Here is a 25,344-nt window from a genome sequence, read left to right on the forward strand (position 1 = left end):
CCTCTTTGCCTCTGTGCCTACTCTTTCTCTATCAAATAAATAAATAAAAATCTTTTTTAAAAATTACCTAAGAAGTTACAAGGTTAGAGGTTGCTGATCCTGATTGGGCTCATTCATGTCTGTAGGTTGGAGGAGGACTCTGCTCTAGGCTAGGCTTGACTCTTTGCTTTAGCTGGGCAGCTGAGCTCTATTTGTCTCTTATCTCTCTCCTGGGACCAGTTTGCCAACCTGATTATATCATTTTCCTGGTGATGGTAGAAGCACAAGAGTGAACCATCACAAGTTTGTTTGTTTTTTGTTGTTCTGTTTATTTTTTAAGTAGGATCCAAGCCTAAAGTGGGGCTTGAACTCACGACTCTGAGATCAAGAGCTGTATGCTCTACTGACTGAGCCAGCCAGGTACCCTGTTTTTGTTTTTTAAAGATTTTATTTATTTATTTGAAACAGAGAGAGAGCAAACACAAGCAGGGAGGAGGGTCAGAGGGAGATGCAGACTCTCCACCAAGCAGGGAGCCTGATGCGGGGGTTGATCCCAGAACCCTGAGATCATGACCTGAGCTAAAGGCAGACGCTTAACCAACTGAGCCACCCAGGAGCCCGTTTTTGTTTTTTGGGGGGATTTGTTTTTGTTTTTGTTTTTGACACTTTTCTTGCTACACATCTGCTAACATCCCGTTGGCCAAATTAAGTCATATGGTCAACTCCAAAAGCAGAGAATTATGTGTCTTGCCTCAAGTGGAAGGACACTGCCAAATTACATAGCAAAGAGCATGAATACAGGGAGAGGTGAAGAAACGGGGCCCTTAATGCAATTTACGAGATGTGATTTGAAAAGAAGCTCTGTATGAATCCTGAACTTCTCAGTTCAGAATTTAACACTGCATCTCTAGCACGTGCCACACACTGTATTAGGTGGTGACATTACAAGGATATATAATACACAGCCTCTGTTCATTAGAACTAACAGTGTATTGGAGAAGATACATGACAGAAACCAGATCAACTTAATAAAAGAGGAGAGAATTGTTGGCTCACTGATATGAAAATGACAGTAATAGGACTTTGTGTCTTGTTTCAGTATCTTTTGTTGACCTTCACAAGAGAGAGAATATGACAACTAGAGGTAATTTCCTTAGGTTCATTTAAGTGGAAGGCTGAATTGCTCACCTAGTGTCTATTTATAAATTCCAAAGACGTACTGATTGGCCCTAGCGTTAGTACATACATATCCCAGGCTGATCTTTGTGATCAATGTTGAGTGAGTTGCTGAAGAGCAGTTACAAAAAGGGCATGTAAATTCCAATCTCTGTCCACCCTCCCCTGTATTTGTTCCAGGACAGAAAAGCAGTCCTGCATTCATTTGCTGAGCTTTAAATCTGTAACAGTGTTCAATGCTGGGTCTCTTCAGCTCTATAATATTATGTTGAACATATGAAACTGTCAACATTCAATCAGTTTTGACCTCCAAAAAAGGTAATTTCACATGGTTTAACCTAAATAGACAATGACATCTGACTTTAAGCCAAACACCCTCGTGATATGTCTATGACATGTTCCCACCCTGAGTCAAAGTCCCTGTCCCTGTCCCTGCCATGCAAACATGGCAGAGCTCCATGTAGAACTATCTAGTTTCTGTTAGAAAGCTATTTGCAACTATAGCTCCAAAGCCCATGTGACTGCCAGGTTACAGCAGCAACTGAGTCCCTCTAGCTAAATCTCTCCGCCACGTGATGAAGGAACACTGAACTATTCCCAGAAAAGCTCCTACTGACCTCCTTTAATTAAGGAATTTCTGGCCATTAATTTCACTGGGTACTTTTACTCTCATAATTTACTGAGGTCATATAATCCTGGATAAGTCTGGTTCTCCATCTGAAACTATGTTTCACTCATTTATGCAACAAATTTTTTATTAAGAACCAACTATGAGAAATATTTTATTAAGGGCACTTGGGTAGTGGGAATAGAGAAGTGAATAACACAAAGTCATTGCTTTCATGGTGCTTATATTCAAGTGAAAGGACACAAACAGATGCGTGTGTAGTGGTGTTAAGAGCAGCACTAAAAAAAATAAAGCAGAGTAAGAAGAACACTGAATGCCAGAGTGAGGATGGAAGCACTATCTATTGTGGGGTTTTTTGTTTGTCTGTTTGTTTGCTTCTCCCTACTAGAATATAAGCTAATGAAGACGTGGGTTTTGTCTATTTTGTACTCATCATCAGAGGTCAAACAATGCCTTTGTATTCTAGAACAAGAATATGGAAGAGTGGACAAAGACTGGGATTCATCTGCGAAATGGGTAAATTCTTCAGCTATCTAGTTGGCAGTTCCCTGGCTTCTGTTCCAGCCAAAGAAATATCAGAACTGTTGGTCAGGTTGCTATAGAATGAGGTAGAAACCAAGAAGCTTCTCAACTGATTTTATAAGAGAAAAATATGCACCCAGGAATTAATATGCAACTAGTTTTATCCAGGCTAATACATACCATCTTAGGTTTATTTCAGTCATCACAAGCTGTCATAACAAAATGTCACAGACTGGGTGGCTTAAGCTGCAGAAATGTATTTTCTCACAGTTCTTGAGACTAGGAGTCCCAAGATCAAGGTGCAGTCAACGTTGATCTCTGATGAGATCTCTCTAGTTTGTAGACAGCTGGTTCGGTTCCCTTTTCACACTAACGTTTCCTCTGTGTGCTCGCGCGGGGGGGAGGGTGGGGCTGGAGGAAAGGACGGAAGGGTGGAAGGAGACCAGGGAGAGGGAGAAAGAGATCTTTAGTATCTCTTCAAGGACACCAGTTTTGTTTTACCTAATTAGAGCCTCAACCCTCGTGACTTCATTTAACTTTAATTATGTTCTTAAAGGCCCTATCTCCAAGTATAGACATATTTGAGGTTAGGACTTTAATATATAAATGGGGGCACAATTCACCCCACAACAAGGTTACAAACATTATATGTTATTAATTTTATGTGCTTATTCTGTCTATGAACATAATACTTTCAATCCTTTCAGGTGTGATACTTAATGAGGCCAATACAAAACATCCAAGAGCATAATATGCTCAGTCTCAGCATTTATCTTAGAAGGCAATACTAAGGGTGGAGCCAGGGGGTAGAAACAGAGGTTTTCACAGGGCTGTAATTACCCATGCATCTGGTTTGTTTTACACATTTATTAAATAGTTGTTGAACGGCTGAGATAGGTAGGAGATGTGGAGATTGATGAATCATTACATTATTCAGCTGAAACTAATATGACACTGTACATTAATTATACTTGAATTAAAATCTAGTTAAAACTCTATTATCATACACTAGAAAAAAATTTAAGGTTTCAGTGTACAGGTGACATTTTATATTAGCTTCATCTTTCTTCAAAGAAATCTGGTTAACTAGGACGAGAAAAATAATGTGCAGTGCACCTGGATGACTCAGTTAAGCATCTGCCCCTGGCTCAGGCCATGATCCCAGGGTCCTGATATGAATCCCTGTGTCGTGGAGCTTCTCCCTCTTAGTCTACACCTGCTCGTGTGCTCATCACTCACTTTCTCAAAGAAATAAATGAAATCTTAGGAAAAATCAAAAGAGAGAGCTCATAAACTTGTTTCGGGGGGACAAAATGCCATAAAGAAACGAATAATTTTTTTAAAGCTGTTCATAGCTGCATTATTGTGAAATGTAACAGTTTGGCAACAGCTAATGCCAGCATTCAAGTATTAAATAAATTGAGAAAGAATATGGTGAAATACTAGACCCAAGTGCCTTTAGAAGTGAAATGGAAACATGCCTAAAAACTAGTGTTAATGGGGGAAAACAAAGAAGCACAAAAGCCTACTTCTGTGTAATTCCCTAAAATACACTTCAAAAAATGTGCCCCGGTGATGATGTTAATGAGACTTTCCCCCAGTTCTTCTTCTTTTTTTTCTTTTTTTAAGATTTTATTTATTTATTTTACAGAGAGAGATCACAAGTAGGCAGAGAAGCAGGCGGGGGGGGGGGGCAGGCTCCCCGCTGAACAGAGAGCCTGATGTGGGACTCAATCCCAGGACCCCGGGATCATGACCTGAGCCGAAGGCAGCGGCTTAACCCACTGAGCCACCCAGGCGCCCTCTCCCCCCAGTTCTTCTTATTGTTACAACATTTTAGTGTCACGAATAAACACTGGAAGACAAAACAAAAACTACACCATACCTTACTGTGTATGTGTATTGGACAAAATCTGAAAAGAGGAATCAATAAGCCAAAGTGCTACGGTAAAGCTCCACCTTCCGTCCTCTGCAGAAAGACACAGAAACCTTCGCTCAAGACAACCTGTTAGTCCTCCAGCAAATTCAAGCCAACCTCCACTTCTCGCTGGGCAGCGCAGTTGCTGCCAGGCACGCCCTCCAGGAACCCCTTCCGGCCTCTGCGACGAGGCCGGAAGTGACGCACAATCTGCGACGCCAGTGCTCACCGCCCATAGTCGCCGCCACAGCGGGGTTTGGGTAGCTTCAGAGACGGCGGGCTTTCGCCCGATGGTTGCAGCGGGGGGATCATGACGGGGAAGAAGTCTTCCCGGGAGAAGCGGCGCAAACGCAGCGGTCAGGACGCGGCCGCGGCGCTCCCGGCGCCGGACTTGGTGCCCGCCCTAGCAAGTAGCGGCAGTGGAAGCACCAGCGGCTGTGGGAGTACCAGCGGCTGCGGGAGCGTCACCTGCTGTGGGAACACCAGCTTCAGTGGAAGTGTCACAGGCGGTGGGAGTGGAGGCAGCTGCTGGGGCGGGAGCAGCGTGGAGCGCAGCGAGCGCCGGAAGCGGAGGAGCACTGACTCATCCTCCAGCGTCTCCGGGTCCCTGCAGCAGGTGCGTGCGCGCCCTTCTCGGGGCTCTCGGAGCAGCTGCGTTCTCCGAGGAAGACGGGCGGGGAGCGGAATTTGGTGACGACGGGTGGGCTCTTACTGTAGCTCACTTAGTGCTACGGTCCCAGGGTTCCACCCCTCCTTGAGGTTCATGTGCCTAAATACCGGTGACCCGCACACTCCCATGCCTTTAACTTAAACTTTCTGGGTTTGCTGATCATCTGGCTCATCTAGCTTTTGGCCCCTTCCACTCCAGCAGCAGTCGACCTGAAAAGTATGGGTCGGGAGCTAGGCTTCAGTGCCCTTGAGAGCCGCCGCTTATTCTTTCTTTAGCTTCACCTTTTAGTAGATTATGATTAACTCCGCCTTACAGGATGAGAAAATTGAGGTTCAGAGAAATTAATGAAGTTTACCCACATTCACAGTTTGTTAGTAACACCTACATTTTGAAACCAATATCTGATACAAAAGCCATGTTTTTTACACTCCGTCGATCTACCAAAATACCACCGTTAAAAAAAAAAAAAGCTGTTTGCTTATATTATAACGAAAGCGTGAATACATAAAAGTTATACAACACAGAAATAAAAGAGAAAGCATGAGAGTCTCTGTTTAAGCCTCCCCTTTATTTGCTAGGCAGCATCTTCATTAGCTCTTGTTAAGTTTGTGTATTTAAGGTCTTACATATAAGCTTTATTGTGATACTACCCCCATTGAATTAGATAATTGTCTTATTTTTTAGTGACTGCAGTATATTCCATTTTATCTTTATTGATGACTATTTAGATTTTTAGTTTTCTTGCTGTTACAGAGATAATGTGAAAATGAACCATTGTACGTATATATTGGCAACAAGTACTTGAGGATAGAATCTTAGAAGTGAAATTGCTGGGTCAAAGTTTATGCATTTAAAAAGATTTGGTAGGTACCACCAAATACTTTCCAAAACAGATTTTACTGGTGTATAGTCTAAACATTACAAAAGAATACCAGTTTCTGCACATAATCACTATATCCATTTTTGAAAAATTTATAAGCTTAATGGGTGAAATTAATATTTTATTTGTTCTGATTTATATATTCCTGATTAACAGTGAGATTGAACATTTTAATATTTTTATTTGCCATTTGATTCCTCCGCATGTAAGTTGCATAAATATATTCTCTGGCCATTTTTCTTTTTGGTTATTTTGAGCTTTTTACTAGAAAGTTCTGAATCTATTTAAGGTCTGTGTTCTTACCCTCTGTCTAAGGTATATTGCAAATGTTACTGTAACTTTGTCTATGGTGTACTGAAGTTTTTAATTTCTCTATGGTCAAGATTAATAATATTATCCTTTGCCTTCTGGATTTTGTATGATTAGAAAGATCTTTCCATCCTCCCAACCTATCCTAAAACTAGTTTTTGTTTACTTCTAGTATTTTTAAAGATTACACCTTTAAATTGGGAGCTGTGGAAGCATGGAAAACTATTATTTTTTTTAGAAAACCATTTATTTTTATGTATTTTCTTGTATTTAGCGACACTATTAATTACTAGTTTAAAATTGGCTTAGAAATTTGTACAAACAGGGGATTTTGTCTCTTTTTTTCAGTGCTAATACTTCTTGTTTTTTGTACTTTTACTTTAATGAAGACTTAGTGTAGTGTTGAACAGAGGCAGTGGTAGGCATTTTTTTCTCATTTGTTTTTTTAATTGGGAACACTTCTAATGTTCCATCCAAAAGTACATTTGTCAAAGATCATGAAAGATTCTTTTGATCAAGTTAAGGACATTTTCTTCAATTCCTAGTTCACGGAGGGTTGTAGAGTTTTATTGGATGCTTTTATGGCATTCTGTTGAGATGATCACATAATTTTCCTCTTTTAATCTGAAAATGTAATTTTTAATAACTTAGTAAATTAACTCATGTTGAACTGTTTTGCAGTCTTGGGATAGACCCTGTTTGGTTTATTGGTTTGGTTACTGTACTCAGCTGGAATTCAGTATTCTTACTTGGTGTCTATGTTCCTAAATTAAATCAGCTTACAGTTTTTATTTTTGTAGTTATCCTGTCTGGTTTTGGTATCGAGATTATGGATTGATTTGGAAAGTTTTGCATTTTGGGGATGTGTTCCAGAATAGTTTTAATCTTTTTCCTAAAGCTTTATTAGAACTGGACTATTTGTGTTTATCGCTCAGTGAGTCTGGTAGAGTTTTTTTAATTTTTTAAAATTAATTAATAATATTTTCAGGCAGAACTAAACCCTAGTTCTAATTTGTGAAGAAGAAAAAAAGACGTCGTTGTATTAGGCATATAGATTAACAACTCAAAATTCTTTTTTTTTTTTTAAAGATTTTATTTATTTATCTGACAGACAGAGATCACAAGTAGGCAGAGGCAGGCAGAGAGGGGGAAAGCAGGCTCCCCACTGAGCAGAGAGCCCAGTGTGGGGCTCGATCCCAGGACCCTAAGATCATGACCTGAGCCAAAGGCAGAGGCTTAACCCACTGAGCCACCCAGCTCCCCAACATCTCAGAATTCTGAGAGTGCCATTACATCTGGTGTATATTGTGTTTCCTCTTACTATTGATGCTGTTTTTGGTAACAACTTTGTAGAGTTGTAATTCATATACCATACAATTCACTTGTTTCAAATATATAGTTCACTGGTTTTGAGCATATTAATGGAGTTGTTCAGCAATCACTATAGTTAGTTTTATTTCCATTACCCCAGAAGAAACCCAGTGTGTACCTTTCAATTATCATCTGCAATACTTACTCCTTTGGCAGTAACTACTTCCTCTCTGTATAGATTTATGGATTTCCCTGCTCAGGACATTGTATATGAATGGAATAATATTTCAATGTATGGTTATACCACAATTGGTTTTTCCATTTGTCACTTGATGGACATTTGGATTGTTGCCATCTTTTAGCTATTATGAATAACGCTATGAATATTTGTGTACAGGTTTTTGTGCAGGTGTGTGGTTACATTTCTCTTGGATGCATATCTAGGAATGGGATTCCTGGGTAATATAACTTTTTAAGGAACTGTCAAACTTTTTTCAAAGCAGTTGTACTGCTTTCTGTTCCTACTAGCAGTGTGTGAGATGTCCAGTTTCTCTATATCCTCACTACTTACTTTGTGAACCATTAAAATGAGATCTAACCTTTACTTTTTCAGCCTAATTGTCATAGTATTCTTTAAAATTGGTGTGTTTTTAAGTCACTTTTAAAACAACTCTATTGGAAAATATAATAAAGAAACCTACTTGAACTATATAGTCAGGGAATATTTTCTTGAAGAGATGACTTTTGAATTGATATCTGAATTTGTTAATTTTAGGAGTATAGTATTAGGGGGATGTGGGGAGGAAAGGCTGTCTTAGGCAGAGTGATACATACAAAAGCCCTGCCTGAATGAGGTGAAGGAAGATCAGGTTATATTTGAGTAATTCAAAGAAGGTTGTTGTGTTTGTAGCATAAACAATGAACATGTTGGATCAGTTAGGCTTTATTACCCTAAGATGAGTGCAGAGTCATCAAGAAGTTATTAATAAAGAGGATGGGTATATGTATATTTTATAGAATCTATTCTAGGAACAGTATGCAAAACAGATTGGAAAGAACTCAGATTAGATGCAAGACATCCAGTTAAGTAACTGTTGAGGTAATCTAGGCAAAAGATGATGGCACCTTGGACCAGAATTATAGCAGTAGATTTAGACAGACTGGATATATTTGGGCGATAGGAGGTCAAATTGACAGAAATGTCTTAAATGATTTGGCTACTTTGAATATGATTAAATTACATAGCAGTTTTAACAATGTGTGTAGCTCCTAGTAAGCAGTAATATTTCTTAATTGTGGTTTTCAGCATTTTTGCCGCCATCCTATTTCTTTTTATGAATTTCAGAAGCAAACAATGCATGCATAAAGTTTCGGGTTGAGTGACATGCTAGAGGATTACCCTAATTGTTCAGCAGTCTAAAATTATAGGCAGTCACTCAATACTGAGTATATTTCCTTTTTTTTTTTAAATATTTAGTATATTTTCACTTGTGTGTCCTGAGATCATCTCTTCACTTTGTATCAGTTGACCGGATTAATTGTAGTAGGGACAGTAAGATCAAAAGATACTGAACAATTAAATATACTTTTTACTGGCTTTATTTATGCAAACAAAGAATTTGGAAATGTTTAATGTAGTAGTTACTAAATGTAAATGTATGACATCATATACACACTCCTTTATTTAATGGTTCTTTGTCTCTTTTAATTTTAGGATACCAAATACCTTTTGCCAACTTTGGAAAAAGAATTATTCTTGGCAGAGCACAGTGACCTTGAAGAAGGTGGACTGGACTTGACTGTGTCATTAAAGCCAGTTAGTTTCTATATATCAGACAAAAAAGAAATGCTTCAGCAGTGTTTCTGTATCATAGGTGAGAAAAAGTTACAGAAGATGCTTCCTGATGTGTTAAAGGTACTTCATCACATATATTATTGGATTATACACATATATAGAAATATACAAACACCTTTTATTTTTTAAATGATTACTTATTTATTTATTTATTTGACAGACAGAGATCACAAACAGGCAGAGAGGCAGGCAGAGAGAGGGGGGAAGCAGGCTCCCTGCTGAGCAGAGAGCCCCATGCAGGGCTCCATCCCAGAACCCTGGGATCGTGACCTGAGCTGAAGGCAGAGGCTTTAACCCATTGAGCCACCCAGGCGCCCCTACAAACATCTTTTTTATAGTAGTCATTTTACTTCATGTAAATCATAATTGGATGTTTTCAACTCAAGCTACTTCAAAAAGATTAAAAAGTGGGATCTTAGAGAAGTATAAAAGCCCTTGTTATTTAAATTTGCCAAGAAAAAATGGAGCAGTATACTGTGTTTAGTTAAGGAACTTATTAGCCTTTTAGAAATAATTCTTTTAAATGCAGGACATTTTAATAACAAAATTAGAGATATAATGACTCTGGTGTCTTAAGAAATAATATTCTACTATGTAACAATACACAGTATTGGTTGGTGGAAGCTTACATTTCACTAAATTCACAAATGTTTTCATTTATTTATTTATGGTATTCTGATGGAAATAGGGTGTGGAAGATCTAAGATGTATAAAGCCAGCACTTGAGTATTTAAATCTTTAGAGGAATTACCTAAAAACTAGGCTGCTGTTAAGAATATCTGGGTACCTCACTTCTCTTTAGTTCTTTCATAATAAATATGATACTTTATTCTCATCAAATGTCTATAAATTACAACAATTACATGTTATTGACAGTTTTTCAGATACTATCTCATGGAAAGATTTATGTGGCTTTTAATTTGTCTTATTTTAAGAGTTTGCTAACCAGACTTTTTTTTAGGATTGCTGTTTTCTAGTTTACTCTGGCATTATATTACGTAAGTGTATATTTTTAATGTCATTTTCTTTAGAACTGTTCAATAGAAGAAATTAAAAAACTCTGCCAAGAACAGTTAGAGCTCCTATCTGAAAAAAAAATCTTGAAGATTCTCGAGGGTAAGAATACGGATTTCTAAACTCTGGTAACTTATTATTTAACATATATCTAGCATAAGTCCTAAGTTACTCTTTCTTTTCTTGATTGTTAGTTTAATTTCATTACTGGGTAGTCATTGAGTAATTTTACTTCTCTTTGTGCTTTGAAATAAAGCTTACTTAGCAGAATAACATTTCAAGAATAGACTTTTTGATCTGTATTTCATTTTCTCAAACTAAATATAATCAAAGGTAAGAGCATAAGTTTGTATAAATAAAAATGAAATAAAAAATTTTACCCAAATGCTGTAAAAAAGCATTAATTATTGAGATGGCTTTTCTAAAAATAATTTTCTATGTTATGCTTTACATTACTATTGCTTGTAATTGCCCATTGCATACTGCTTTTGCTCTAATAAGACCTGGCTGTGGAGTTGGAAGAATTTTTGCAATTTGCCTATATTTATCTCTGCCTAAACTATAACTCTTCTTTGTGATGCTACTACCTGTAGAATTTTAGATTTTCTTTTTTTAAATTAAGGGTTTTTATTCATTTGATAAGAGACAGAGAGAAAGCAAGAGCAGGGGGAGAGGGAGAAGCATACTCCCTGCTGAGCCAGAAGCCTGATGTGGGACTTGATCCCAGGACCTGGAGATCACAACCTGAGCTAAAGGTAGACGCTTAACCATCTGAGCCACTGAGGCGCCCCAGAATTTTAGATTTTCAGACTTTTTTTTTTCTTTTGGAACTGTACAAGGATTATAGCATTAGCATTACAAGAGAAGAAGCAAAAAAATGGAGACTTTAGATTTCCAGAGATATCTTTTTTAAATGCAAAATATTTTAATGTGCACGCTTGGCTGGTTCACTTGGTAGAGTGAACTGACTCTTGATCTCAGGGCTGTGATTTGAGCCCCACATGGGTGTAGAAATTACTTAAAATCTTTAAAAAAAATAAAATGGTTTAATGGAATTTTTTTTAATTACTTTTTTTTTAAAGATTTTATTTATTTATTTGACAGAGAGAGATCACAAGTAGGCAGAGAGGCAGGCAGAGAGAGAGGAGGAAGCAGGCTCCCTGCTGAGCAGAGAGCCCGATGTGGGACTTGATCCCAGGACCCTGAGATCATGACCTGAGCCGAAGGCAGCGGCTTAACCCACTGAGCCACCCAGGCGCCCCGTTTTAATGGAATTTATAACTTTGCTAATAATTGTACACATTTGGTTGTAGTCTATAAGTACATATATACACACATGTTTTTTTGTGTGTGTATATGTATATATTTATGACATAGATAACGGGAAGGCAGTGAGAAATACCTAATAAGGCATTGAAAGAACCAATTTTTTTTTTTTAAGATTTTATGTATTTCACAGAGAGACAGAGCAAATGAGGGAGCACAAGCAGGGGGAGTGGGAGAGGGAGAAGCATGCTCCCCACTGAGTAGGGAGCCCGATGTGGGACTCCATCCCAGGACCCTGGAGCCATGACCTGAGCTGAAGGCAGACACTTAAGGACTGAGCCACCCAGGCACCTTGAAAGAACTCATTTTAAATATAAGCAATTAAAAATGTCATCTTTCAACAACTATTAAGTTCTTGAATCTGTGTCACTTTTATAGATGGCAATTTGTGTAGTTATTAAATTGTTCTGACATTTTATAAGCCTGCTTTCAATAGTTTATTTTATTTATAAGGTGACAATGGTATGGACTCTGATATGGAAGAGGAAGCAGATGATGGCGCTAAGATGGGATCTGATTTAGTCAGTCAGTAAGTTAAAAACTTTCATTTCCATTTCAGAATTTCTTTGTTGTTCCTTCCATAATTTCTTACCCCAACAATGTGATTGTTTTTCTGTGTTGTATTTATAGAAAATGATTTAACAGAATTGATTTGTTTACTTGTAATGATTGGTCCTTTTGGAATATATGAGAATACAGTTAATTGCTTTCAGGATTAGGGTGATTTTCTTAAACTACTACTCGTACATGTATGACAACAGTGATGCAGCCTGAAGCAGAATCCCATCGCCCATTTGGAATATGAATTTACTACTAGTGATACTCACTATTTACTAAGTACTTACGCTACCAGGTATTATTTTAGTGGTTTAGAACACTTGAAATTCTTCTAGTATCTATTAATGTCAGATTGATAATTGTCTAATTTCACAAATGAGATAGGTGGTTCATTTTATAAAGGTACATAAAATTTGACTATTGTGATGATAAAAAAATGCCCAGAGTTTTTGGATGCTAATATAAACCTTTTAATTTTGGAAAGTTTTAAATTTACATAAAAATTAAAAGAATCATAGAATGAAATAGCAACATTAAGCTTTTGCTATTTTTCTCCCAGAGCTGTTTGCATTAGCTTTCTAGGGTTGCCATAGCAAAATACCGTAGACTGGTTGACTTATTTAAAGAACAGAAATGGATTTTCTCATGGTTCTGGAGGCTGGAAGTTCAAGATCAAGGTACTGGCAAGTTTGGTTTCCTCTGAGGCCTCTCTTCTTGACTTGCAGATGGCTACCTTGTTGCTGCTTCTTTTTTTTAAGTTTTATTTTTTTGAGGGGCTGGGGGCCCAGGAGGTGAGGGCAGAGCTAGAGGATTCTCAGGCAGACTCCCCACTGAGCAGAGAGCCTGACGTGAAGGATATGGGGCTCAATCCACAGACCTGAGATCGTGACCTGAGATCATGACTGAACTGAAACCAAGAGTTGGATGCTTAACCGACTGAGCCACGCAGGTGCCCCTTGTTGCTGCGTACTTGGCTGCCCTTATGTGGGTGTGCCCCTGATGTCTCTCCCTGTATTCTAATCTCTTTTTATAAGGATACCAGTCAGATGCCAAAGTCTACCATAATGGCCTCATTTTAACTTAATTACCTCTTTAAAGGTCCTATCTCCAAAATAGTGGTATTCTGAGATACTGTGGTTGGGCTTCAGCCTATGAATTTTTAAGGGAGGAGACATAATTTAGCCCATAAATCATTTAAAAATGCAGAGGTCGGGGCACCTGGGTGGCTCAGTGGGTTAAAGCCTCTGCCTTCGGCTCAGGTCATGATCCCAGGATCCTTGGATCGAGTCCCACATCGGGCTCTCAGCTCAGCAGGGAGCCTGCTTCCTCTTCTCTCTCTCTGCCTGACTCTGCCTACTTGTGATCTCTGTCAAATAAATAAATAAAATCTTAAAAAAAAAATGCAGAGGTCATAATATTTAATGCCTAAACAGTTCAGTATGCATTTCCTAAAAATGATAGTCTACTGCATAGTGGTAGTACAACATCACTTTTAAGAAAATAAACAGTAGTTCAGTAATGTCACCTAATATGTTGCCCATACAAAATTTTCCCAATTACTAAAAAAAAAAATTTTTTAGAGTGTGTTTATTTTAATTAACTGATTCTGATCCAGGATTCAATTAGAGTTCATGTTTTTCAGTTGATTGTTTGCATCACAAAGCTGTGTTTAAAGGGAAGGTTTTGCTGTAAGAAATAATAAACTTATTGACTAGCCCAGAAACTTAGTGCACATTTTAAAGGAATTTAAAAAATAAAAAGGAAACCAGAAGAAAGTTAGAAAAATGAAACAATGAATGTAAACATTAAAACTAAAGAAAGAGAAATGAATAAGTCCATTAACTTGGTCTGTGTAAAGTCCAGATCATAGAGAAAGTCCTTTTGGGTCTGATTAAGGAGGTAAGTGGAGAACAATTAGAATTGAGATTAGGAAGAAAGGAGGTATTATTTATCACAAAATCATAGACTGGTATGAATCCACATGCAGCATTGTATAAACAAACTTGAAACTAACAAATGGATTTTGTTGTTGTTGTTGTTGTTGTTTTTTCAAAATACAAATAAACCAAATTGACTTTCTGTAAAAGTAGAAAACTTGGAGATTAACATAGAAGAAATTGGAAAGGTGAATAGAGATCTGCTATTGAAAGAAAGACCAAGACAGGGTGGATTCACAACTGAATTGTTACTTAATGTGAGTCAATGCATATAATGTGTTTACAGCTAATAAAATATTCATTAATACCAGCTGTTGTTACTTTCAAACACATTACACCTTTGTTGTTTAAATTATTCTGGGCTATAGGAAAAGATGAAAAGGTCTTCAATTTACTTTATGACTACTACATAGCTTTAATACCCCAAATCTCATAAACAGTGACAGAAAAGCATATGGGAGATTATAGACATTCTCACTTGTGAATGTAGATGTGAAAATTATAAGTACATATTAGCATGTAGAATCCAACAGTGTATCATGTGAGTAGTTACGCCACTGACCAAGTAGAATTTATTCCAGGAATTTACAGGAAATTTAGTTAGAAAGTCTATTAGCGTAATTCGTATCGGCAAATTAAAGAAGAAAAATTATATTCTCAGATAAGTAGATACTAAAAAGGTCTTTGTTAATATTCAGCAGTCATTTCTAATATAAGCTGGAGGTAAAACAGGTACGGGAGGGGCACCTTAAATCTCAGTCCTTAAGTGGCTTCCTTCCCCTCAGGTCATGGTATGCGCCTCCCTCCCCCTGCCCCCACATCCTGGGGTTGAGCCCCTCTTGGGCTCCCTTCTCAGTGGGAAACCTGCTTCTCCCTCTCACATTCTCCCTGCTTGTGTTCCCTCTCTGTGTTTCTCTCTGTCAAATAAATAAATAAAATCTTAAGAGAAAAAGGTACTGGAGAAAACTACTCAGATAAGGTGAGGACATTTGACCAAGTGAATTAAAATGAGGGACTAGAAGGAAGCCTGTTATGGCCATTTATTTTAAACATTTTCATAGAGGTGCTAACAAATATAGTTAGACCAAAAGAAAGATGGGTGACAGAGAGGAATTAACTTTGATATGATAAACTTTGGAAAAGAAGAAGTAAACATGTTTCTCTTTCCATTTTATAAGATTATAGACCTAGAGTAGTTGAGATATTCTAGGTTTGTTTTTTTTTTTAAGATTTTATTTATTTTATTTGATAGAGATCACAAGTAGGCAGAGAGGCAGGCAGAGAAAGAGGGGGAAGCCGGCACCCCACTGAGCAGAGAGCCTGATTCGGGGCTCAATCCCAGGATCCTGGGATCACGACCTGAGCTGAAGGCAGAGGCTTTAACCCACTGAGCGACCCTCTAGGTTTTTTTTTTTTCTTAAAGACTAGAATTTGATAAGATGGAGCAGTATATAAACATAAGAAAACCAACAACTATTCTCTATTAGAGCAGAAAGATCTATAAAGGGAATGTATTAGGGTTTTCCAGAGAGACAGAAGCAGTAGGATATTGTAGATATATAAGAGATTTGTTATAGGAATTGGGTCATGTGCTTATGGATGACAAGATGTCCCACTGTAAGGACCTATTTTATATTTTTATTTTAGCCAGAGGCTTCCATTGAAGTTAAACAATAACTTTGTTGTTTAATCCTTAAACTGTCCCTGCTCCCCTTCCCCTAGGGGACTTAAAAATAAGTCCGGGAAACCAGTCCCAGGTAACAAAGTCCAAATACAAGGGTCGGTCAGGCCAGGTGGAGGTATTCAATCAGTGGGGGACGTGTACTGTCTCCTAGCTACCAAGGAGTATGGGCCCCGCCCTTTGGGTGCCTTTTGGGCACCAATTCTGAACAAGATGATAGGCTGGTTCAAATGTCTACTAGGGTAAATTGTAATTCAGTTGGTCACCTAGCATCACTGTGGAGTTTCCTGTGTGTGTTACAATTTCATTGGCCACCTGTGTGTGGCCAGGCCCAACCACTTGGCCTTTGCTCTATAAAAGTTAGTCTGGAAAGCAGGGAGGTGTCGTCCTCTCTGTAGGGACGCCCCGACTGGTCCGTTTGATGGTCAGTCTGGTTCTTGATGCCTGGCGCGAAATAAAACTTTGCTTGACCTTCCCTTTATATCAGTCTCACTCCTTTGATCACGGACCCATTATTGGGGTACCCAATTTTGGGGGGACCCAACTCCATGATCTGTTGATCTTTTGTCTGTAAGCTGGAGAGCCAGGAAAGCCAGTGGCAAAACACTGTCTACTCTGAAGGCCAGCAAATGTGGTGTAAGTCCTAGTCTAACTCCAAAAGGTCAGAAACCGGGAGCGCCCCTGTTCCAGGGTAGATGGATTTCTGAACTCAAGTGGACAGTTAATTTGCCCTTTTGCCTTCTTTCTTTTTTAGATTTTTTTTTTTTTTTTTTTTTTAACTTGAGAGTGAGAGTAAGCACTGGGAGTAAACAAAACAGGAGGGACAAACAGGCTCGGCACTGAGCACAGAGCCCGAAGTGGGGCTAGATCCTGTATGAGTGGGTTAGTATCAGGACCCTGAGATCAAGACCTAGCTAAAACCAAGAATTGGCCCCTTAATGGAATGAGGCACCCAGGTACCCTGCCCTTGTGCCTTTTTTATTCCAGCCCTCAAGGGATTAGCTGTAGCCTACGGGGGTGGGGGGGGTGGGGGGGGTGTAGGGCTACGTGCTTTACCCGGTTCAATTCAAATGCTAATATCTTGAGGAAACATCCTCACAGACATAGTGAAGTAATGCTTTATCAGCATTCTTCAACCCAGTGACTGGGAACTAAAAAAAAAAATTCTGTTAATACGAGTTAAAAAAAAAAAAAATACGAGTTACAAAAATATGATGGGCTTTCAAATACCTTTAACAGGAAACTTACGAAGAAAACCATAACATTTTACTAAAAAACAGAAAAATAATCTGAAAAAAATAGAAAGCGTACTTTAATTGTGTAATCTATTGTGGTAGTTGGTGAAGTTCTTAAATAAGACTAAAAACCCAGAAACCATTAAAAAAGATGTGGGGCTCAATCCCAGGACCCCAGGATCATGACCTGAGCTGAAGGCAGCCACCCAACCAACTGAGCCACCCAGGAGCCCCACGTCTGGCTCTCTGCTCAGTGGAGAGCCTGTTTCTCCCTCTCCTTCTGCCTGGTTCTCTGCCTACCTGTGTTCTGTTTGTCAAATAAATAAATAAATTCTTTTAAAAAAAAAAAAAGATGTATTTGTGTGAAAAATTTTTTTTAATTTTGGGTATTATTTATCTTAAATAGTCAGTAACCAAACAAAAGATCTATAAGAAATACTTGCAAGCGAGGTATAATAAGCCTAATATTAGTGAAGATTGAATTCAAGGCAAAAAGATTTATACAAGATCGTAAAAGGCAATTTATAATACTGTGACATCCACAAAGGTGATCTAACAGGAATATATGCCTTACAGGTGCCATATATTTGTGTTATTTCCTCTGTATCACTTTTATAAGGCAAAAACTATGGGAATCATGATGTGAAATAAGTATGTGAGTAGTAGGAACTTAACTTTTTTTTAAGGTTTTATTTATTCATTTAACAGAGAGGGAGAGTACAAGCAGGGAGAGCAGCAGGCAGAGTGGGAGGGAGAAGCAAGCTCTGTGCTGAGCCAGGAGCCAGATGTGGGACTCCATCTCAGGACCCTAGGGTCACGACCTGAGCCGAAGGCAGCTGCTTAACAAACTGAGCCACCCAGGCGTCCCGTAGGAACTTAATTTTATCTCTCTCATCTATCTCATGATAAATTATCTAGATGAAAGGTAAGTAAAGATATTGAGGACCTAAATGAATTGATTGGTATAGACCATATTCTGTATTCTGAAAACAGAACTTATCTCCTGTGGAATATCCACAAAAATAGTAAGTTTGGTCATAAAATGTTTAATGAAGTTCTTAAAGAACTTGTTGTCCTGATTTTAGAGCAGTAAAGTAAAATGAACAAAAAGCCTATGGAACCTCACTGTCTATGTATTCTAAAACTCAACAGCTTTGAGGTTAAAGAGGAATTATAAACTGTTTAAAAACTAACATTAAAAAATGAACCAGCTCTATGGGATACAGCTAACGTAATACTCAGGAAAATTTTAGCCTTAAGTATATATTACTATTCTGTAAATAATTAAAATAAGTGAACTGAGTATTCAATTCAAGAAGTTAGAAAAAAAGAACAATAAAATAAACCTAAAAACAAATGCACACAATAGGCACCTGGGTGGCTCATTTGGTTAAGCCACTGTCTGACTCAGGTCATGATCCCTGGATCTTGGGGTGATCAGCGGGGAGTCTGCTTCTCTCTCTGCCTCTTCCTGCCACTCTGCCTGCTTGTGCTCTCTCTCTGATAGATAAATAAATAATTTTTAAAAAATGCATACAAATAATGGCATACTTAAATATGAAAATCTTTACATGGTTTCTTTCTAAAATAGGACCAAGCAAAAATACCTTCTCTCATCACTCCTATTTAGCAAGGTAGTGGAAATATCAACAGGTTTAACAAAGCATGAAAAAGAAATAAAAGTCACACAGATTAGAAGGAAAAAGTAAAACTCCCTATTTGCAGAAGACTTTGTGTGTTAAGGGGCTGCCATAACAAAATACCACAGACTAGATTATGTACAACAGAAATTTAACTACCAAAAATAACAAGAAAGCAGAAGCATTAGTTATAAGAAGTTTTTGACAGTTTGCTACTTTTAAAACTTGAAATTAATGAGTTTTAACATAACAAATTTATAGGAATGAGATTAGGAACTATAAAGATAAAACATTCACAGTTTCTAAATACCTTCATTTTCAAAGGGTTGACAGATGGGAGGTCCCTGAGTGGCTTAGTGGGTTAAGCCTCTGCCTTCGGCTCAGGTCATGATCCTAGGGTCCTGGGATCAAGTCCCGCAGCGGGCCTCTCTGCTCAGCAGGGAGCCTGCTTCCCTTCCTCTCTCTTTCTGCCTCTCTGCCTACTTGTGGTCTCTCTCGTCAAATAAATAAATAAAATTCTTTTTTTTTTTTTTAAATGGTGACAGATGGGATTGTCACTTTGGTTCACCTTAGGTAAGCAAATGAACAAATTTATATTGTGTTACACTAAAAACCTCAGCATCTATGATTTTGCAGTGTTTTAAAACTGTTAGGTATTGTGACAAGATTTACCAATGTTACAGATGACAACAATTGCTTAACAAGGACAAGAATTTTAAGTAAATAAGTCAGTATAAAGGCCGGGAATTAGAGTACTGTCTCTATTTGGAAATGTGCTGGAAATGAAGTATTATAGCTAAAATAGCACACAAAATGAGACTAGGTATTAGCTCAGCCTATAATGTAAGATGATTATGCTCTAAAGAATATGTTTGTAATAATATTTAAATCTTGAATAGTGCAATAAAATAATCCAAATTGGGGCTTTATTATAAAGAAAAAAATACAAATACTTCAGGGAGATCTTAGCAGTATTTTAGAATTCCTGTAATAAATATCTTCATGAATTTTAAATTAATGTGCTTTTAGTGAGTGATATTGAGAGAGAATTTGGTGGAAATGAAACTGTGTTTCCCTATAGATAATAAGCATTGTTGAGATAATATTACAGTTCTAGAAGGCAAATTTAAAAATCCACATTCTCAAAATAAGGTATACTGCAAAGTAGTTTGTATTATGAGTGTTATGGAAATACTATTCATGGTCATTGCTACTTTCTTAGCAGATAATAGGCAAGTTCTAAAGTAGCTCTTACTGGATTCCAGTTTTAGATGATAACTTTTTTTTTTAATGAGAGATTCCTAAATATACTTGAGAGATTTTAGGTAACAGATATAAATGGAATCATTTTATATTTACTAGAATATTTAATTAGTGAATCAAATTTAGAGGAAATTATTTTTGCAAAGTGAATAATTCCTTGGCAGGAATTTTTTTTTAATTTCCATTTGAGCATCTGTTTTATGAATTTCAAATATGAATATTTTTGTTCACGATAGAATACCTAGGTATTAAATACAAGTAGTTGAAAAGAGAAGTTGGTGTCATCTACTACTAGTTACTACTTACAATGTACTGGTTACTATTTACAGTGTACTAGGTTTTAATACATTGTAATAATTATATTTTTTAAATAGTCTACAAGTTCTTCCACCCTTCAGAATAGGAGTAGCTTCCTGTTTACTGCTGTTTATAGTCACGTTAGGGGTTAGGCGCTTTAGTAAAGATAGAATGAAAGAAGAGCATATTGCTTAGTTGTAGGTGGGTAAATGACTACTTTGTATTCAGATGTTTATTCTTGAAAATACTGAACTATTTCTCTGGCTTTATCAGTTGTCTTACTAAGAATAACAGCTAGAACTGTACTGTATGACCATTCTTCTGTTGCTGAACCTTGGCAGTGATAATGATAGAATTTTTTTTTTTAAAGATTTTATTTATTTATTTGACAGAGAGAGACCAAGCAGGCAGAGAGGCAGGCAGAGAGAGAGAGAAGAGGAAGCAGGCTCCCTGCCTAGCAGAGAGCCCGATGGGGGACTCGATCCCAGGACCCTGAGATCATGACCTGAGCCAAAGGCGGAGGCTTAACCCACTGAGCCACCCAGGTGCCCGATACATGATAGAATTTTGATGCTGTATGTTAGTTTAATAAAAAGCCGGAGATCAGCAGCTGTGTTAGTTTCCCTAATTTTTAAATTGTATCTATTGTCATTTTTCTGTTGGTCAATTTACTGCCTCATCCTGTTGCTTGAAGACTGGTTTCAATGTTAACAGGTATTTTTCCTTTTTTCTGCTATTATCACTATTTTTAAAAAATTAAGTTTTTCTTAATCACTTAACTGATTCTTATTATATTAATTGCCCTTTCTAGTTCATTTGAAAAATAAATTCACGGGGCTCCTGAATGAGTCAGGCAGCTGAGTGTTGGGCTCTTAATTTGGCTCAGGTCATAATTTCGGGGTCTTGGGATTGACCCCCCACTTCAGGTCCATACCCAAAGCTGAGTCTGTTTATTCCTCTCCCTCCCCCACTTGCACTGTCTCTCTCCACAGTTGATCTTAGCCAAAAGGCCGAGAAGCGATGCACTGTCTCTCTCTGTTAAATAAATTAATAAATAAAAATAAATGAAATCTTTAAAAAAGAGAAATTCACTGATGTTTACAGTGTGCTAAACTGATATTAATGAGTGTTCTCTAATACACATGTGAACTTGTCCCTCCATTTGAAGTGTTTGCTTACCAAGAGTTTTTGTAGTTACATACTAGTTAAATATATAAACTGATGAAATATAAACATGAAAAGAGTAGTTGATTAAGTTGATTGTTTTGAAAAACTCAGTGATATTATTAAAAAGTTGTCATTTAGCTGTGGGGTAACAGTAAAAGTTTGGGGAACATTGTATAAAGGGTAATTTTTTTTGGCACTGAGATGTTTGCATTTTATTTTATTTTATTTATTTATTTGACAGAGAGAGATCACAGGTAGGCAGAGAGGCAGGCAGAGAGAGAGGCAGGCAGAGAGAGAGAGAGGAGGAAGCAGGCTCCCTGCTGAGCAGAGAGCCCGATGCGGGATTCGATCCCAGGACCCTGAGATCATGACCTGAGCCGAAGGCAGCGGCTTAACCCACTGAGCCACCCAGGCGCCCCGATGTTTGCATTTTAAAGGAGCCAAAAGTAGAAATGATTTATGTGAGTAGGATGAAATTGAACTTTTCCATGGATTCATAATAATGGTAAGGCTGTGGCATCGGGGCCAAAGATTGGTGAAGGAAGGTCACATTTCTGTTTTATGTTAACCTAAAATGCTTAAATTACATAACTTTTAAAGGTGTTTTCTTATGTTAATAAGAACTTTAATAAGAACTTAATGTCAGGTAAAGACATTACTTGTCTGTGTTAGGTAAAAGGGATTTCACTGTATTATTTCAGGTAAAAAGGAATTTCACTTTTACTTTTATTATGAAAAATAACAAAAGTATAGAAAATTAGAATAGTGTAACGACACTATTGGCTGGATCTTAACAATTATAGCAGTTTTCATTTTTGCTTCATCTTTTTTCTTAGAGTATTATAAATGTAATTATAGATATCTTCATTCTGAATATTTGAATTTCCAGAAAATAAGGACATTTTCCCACATAACTATGTATCTAGTGTCTGTTTTTTAAGAGTTTATTTATTTGAAAGGTAAGTGCATGCACATAGTACAAAAATTTTTAACGTATTTTTTTTTAAGATTTTTACTTATTTGACAGACAGAGATCACAAGTAGGCAGAGAAGCAGGCAGAGAGAGAGGAGAAAACAGGCTCCCCGCTGAGCAAAGAGCCTGACGCGGGGCTTGATCCCAGGACTCTGGGATCACGACCGGAGCCAAAGACAGAGACTTTAACCCACTGAGCCACCCAGGCACCCCCAAATTTTAACGTATTTAATGAAAATAAATCTTTCTCCTATTCCTCATTCTTCCTTCCTGTAGGCAACCACAGTAAACCAATTTCTTGTGTATCCTCCCAGAGATAATCCATGGATAATCCATGAGTTTAGAAATACATGTGTATGTATATATTTTTCTTTTCACACCTTAAGGCAGCATACTGTGCAAACTATTCCATACCCTTTCCACTTAATTTTTTCCATATAATAGTATGTCTTTTCTTGGGTTTTATTCTTCCTTGTACATATAAGGCTTCCTATATATACCTGTATACTATTCCATTATTGGATGTAGTAAAGTATTAAGTCTGTTTATGGACATTTAAATTGTTTCCTCTTGGGTGCCTGGGTGGCTCAGTGGGTTAAGCTACTGCCTTTGGCTCGGGTCATGATCTCAGGGTCCTGGAATTGAGTCCTGCATCGGGCTCTCTGCTCAGCAGGGAGCCTGCTTTCCTCTCTGCCTGCCTCTCTGTCTACTTGTGATCTCTCTCTTTCTCTCTGTCAAATAAATAAATAAATAATCTTTAAAAACAAACAAATAAATTTTTTACTCTTTTGTTACTACAAATGATATAAATATTTCTGTATATAATCTTGTTCCTCTGTGATTATGTGTAGCATAATATCTACAAGTTAATTGTTTAGTCAGATATTTGCGCATTTGAAATTTTAGATTTTGCCATAATTGACTTACAGAGTTTAAACTGATTTATATCTCTAAATGTGGAGTACATGTGTTCATACACTTCACTCAGTATAGTGTTATCTAACATTTTGATCTTTGTTCATCCAGTAGATAATATGGGAATTTTTTTTTTTTTTAAAGATTTTATTTATTTATTTGTAAGAGAGAGTGAGAGCGAGCACAGGCAGACAGAATGGAAGGCAGAGTCAGAGGGAGAAGCAGGCTCCCTGCGGAGCAAGGAGCCTGATGTGGGACTCGATCCCAGGACGCTGGGATCATGACCTGAGCCGAAGGCAGCTGCTTAACCAACTGAGCCACCCAGGCGTCCCTGTTATGGGAATTTTAATTTGTATTCTCTTATTATGAGTGAAATTAATCACCTTTTTATATATTATAGAGCTAGTGGAGTTTTCTTTGAGCTTTGGCATTTATTTACCCTTCGTGTGTATGTAGTTGGAGGACTTTGGTCTTTTTTCTTTTGGGTTTACTTATTGATTTATTTATTTAAAAGATTTTTTTAGATTTATTTGACAGAGAGCACACAAGCAGGCAGAGCGGCAGGCAGAAGGAGAGGGAGAAGCAGGCTCCTAACCGAGCAGGGAACTTAATGTGGGGTTTGATCCCAGGACTCTGGGATCATGACCTGAGCCAAAGTCAGATGCTTAACTGAGGCCACCCAGGCATCCCAGCCTTGGTCTTTTTAATCCATTGTTGGTGATATGGGTTGCAGTTATTTTTTGCTTTGCTCTTCTTTTTATACTTTAAGGCTTTTACCTTGTATTGTATGCACAAATATTTCATGTTAATGTAGTCTAATTTGATAATCTTTTATGGTTTTTGGGTTTTATATTTAGAAAAGTCCTTCTCTTTTCTGAAGTTAGAAAGTATTCCTCATATTTTCTTTAAGTACTTTATGGATTTTTTTAAATGAAATTTATTTTGAAATTTTTACATTATTTTGAGATTTATTTTGGTCTAAGTTTTAAGGTAGAGCTTTAACATCCCCTTTTAATTTTCATTTTGCCATATTCTTCTTTACAACTATCAAGAATTTACTTAGAATATTATTTTTACAATTCTTGATTACACTGCTATTATTCAGTAAATTTCTTCTGTATGTTTGTTTCCTTTTATTCCCCTCCTTGTTTTCTGTTACAAACTTGTGTGAACCAGTACTTCCATTAACTTTTTTTTAAAGTTAATAGCCAAATGCATGGGCATGGTTTGTTTATTTATTCATTCATTCATTTAAATACTTTATTTATTTGACAGACACAGCTAGAGAGGGAACACAGGCGGGGGGGAGTGGGAGAGTGAGAAGCAGGCTTCCCACTGAACAGCGAGCCCAATGCAAGGACCCTGGGATCATGACCTGAGCCAAAGGCAGACGCTTAACAACTGAGCCACCGAGGCACACCCATGGGCATGGTTTAAAAGCACAAATAGTACTCTGTCCATCTTTCAATGCTGCTATCATCATTATGAATTTCACATGAACATTCACATGAACGTTGTGGCACATGCTCTCAAGAACATTAACAAGGTCAATTAAGAAAAAGAAAAAAACACCCCAAAACCCCATAATGCTTGAAAGAGAAGCAAACGCCAAGTTTTTTCTAGGCCATTCTCCAAAGTCATTGTTTGGTTTCTAACTGATGAAGCGTGGTTACATTGGTGAATTTAAAATCATTGATGATTACAGAGCTGGAAAAATTGTTATGAACTTCATGAGCAGGTTAAACAAGTATGGAGTGATCGGTCCCAGGTTTGATATACACTCAAAAGAGCTAGAAAAATGGCAGAATAATCTGCTTCTGTCCCATCAGCTTGGTTTCACGATACTGAAAACCTAACCTGGCATCATGGACCGTGAAGAGGCAAGATGAAGATGCAGGAGGGAAAATTCTGGGATTCTTTTTCAAAGGATGTAATACATATGTGCAGATAAAATGCCTCAGTTAGGAAAAAATTCAAACAGTACTAGTTGTACAGAATGGTACAAAAAGGTACAGAGTTCAAAATGTTTCCTTCCTCTTTTTTCATTCCCATTCCTTGCAGGCCCTTTCTTGAGGATTATGGATCTTTCA

The 25,344-nt window shown here is 37.5% G+C and overlaps 1 protein-coding gene and 1 long non-coding RNA gene across 4 annotated transcripts in view; one reads left to right on the forward strand and one right to left on the reverse strand.

Moving 5' to 3' along the window:
- LOC132024688 (uncharacterized) overlaps positions 1-4,445 on the reverse strand; it is a 35,735-nt gene extending 31,290 nt beyond the window's left edge. For 2 of the 3 annotated variants that reach the window (XR_009406279.1, XR_009406278.1), the window contains exons 1-2: positions 4,191-4,445; positions 2,486-2,716 (exon numbers count right to left, since the gene is read on the reverse strand). This is a non-coding gene — a long non-coding RNA (uncharacterized LOC132024688). The remainder of the gene's footprint in view (positions 1-2,485; positions 2,717-4,190) is intronic. The other variant, XR_009406277.1, reaches the window with a different exon arrangement.
- A 7-nt stretch (positions 4,446-4,452) lies between these two features.
- The window catches only part of CAAP1 (caspase activity and apoptosis inhibitor 1), a 46,737-nt gene continuing 25,845 nt past the window's right edge, over positions 4,453-25,344 (forward strand). Inside the window, exons 1-4 of the mRNA XM_059411544.1 lie at positions 4,453-4,839; positions 9,108-9,308; positions 10,280-10,364; positions 12,042-12,117. Coding sequence (XP_059267527.1) covers positions 4,534-4,839; positions 9,108-9,308; positions 10,280-10,364; positions 12,042-12,117 — 668 coding nt within the window. The 5' untranslated portion in view covers positions 4,453-4,533. The remainder of the gene's footprint in view (positions 4,840-9,107; positions 9,309-10,279; positions 10,365-12,041; positions 12,118-25,344) is intronic.

Source organism: Mustela nigripes, chromosome 9 (genome assembly GCF_022355385.1).
Source record: "Mustela nigripes isolate SB6536 chromosome 9, MUSNIG.SB6536, whole genome shotgun sequence".
NCBI classification, from domain to species: domain Eukaryota; kingdom Metazoa; phylum Chordata; class Mammalia; order Carnivora; family Mustelidae; genus Mustela; species Mustela nigripes.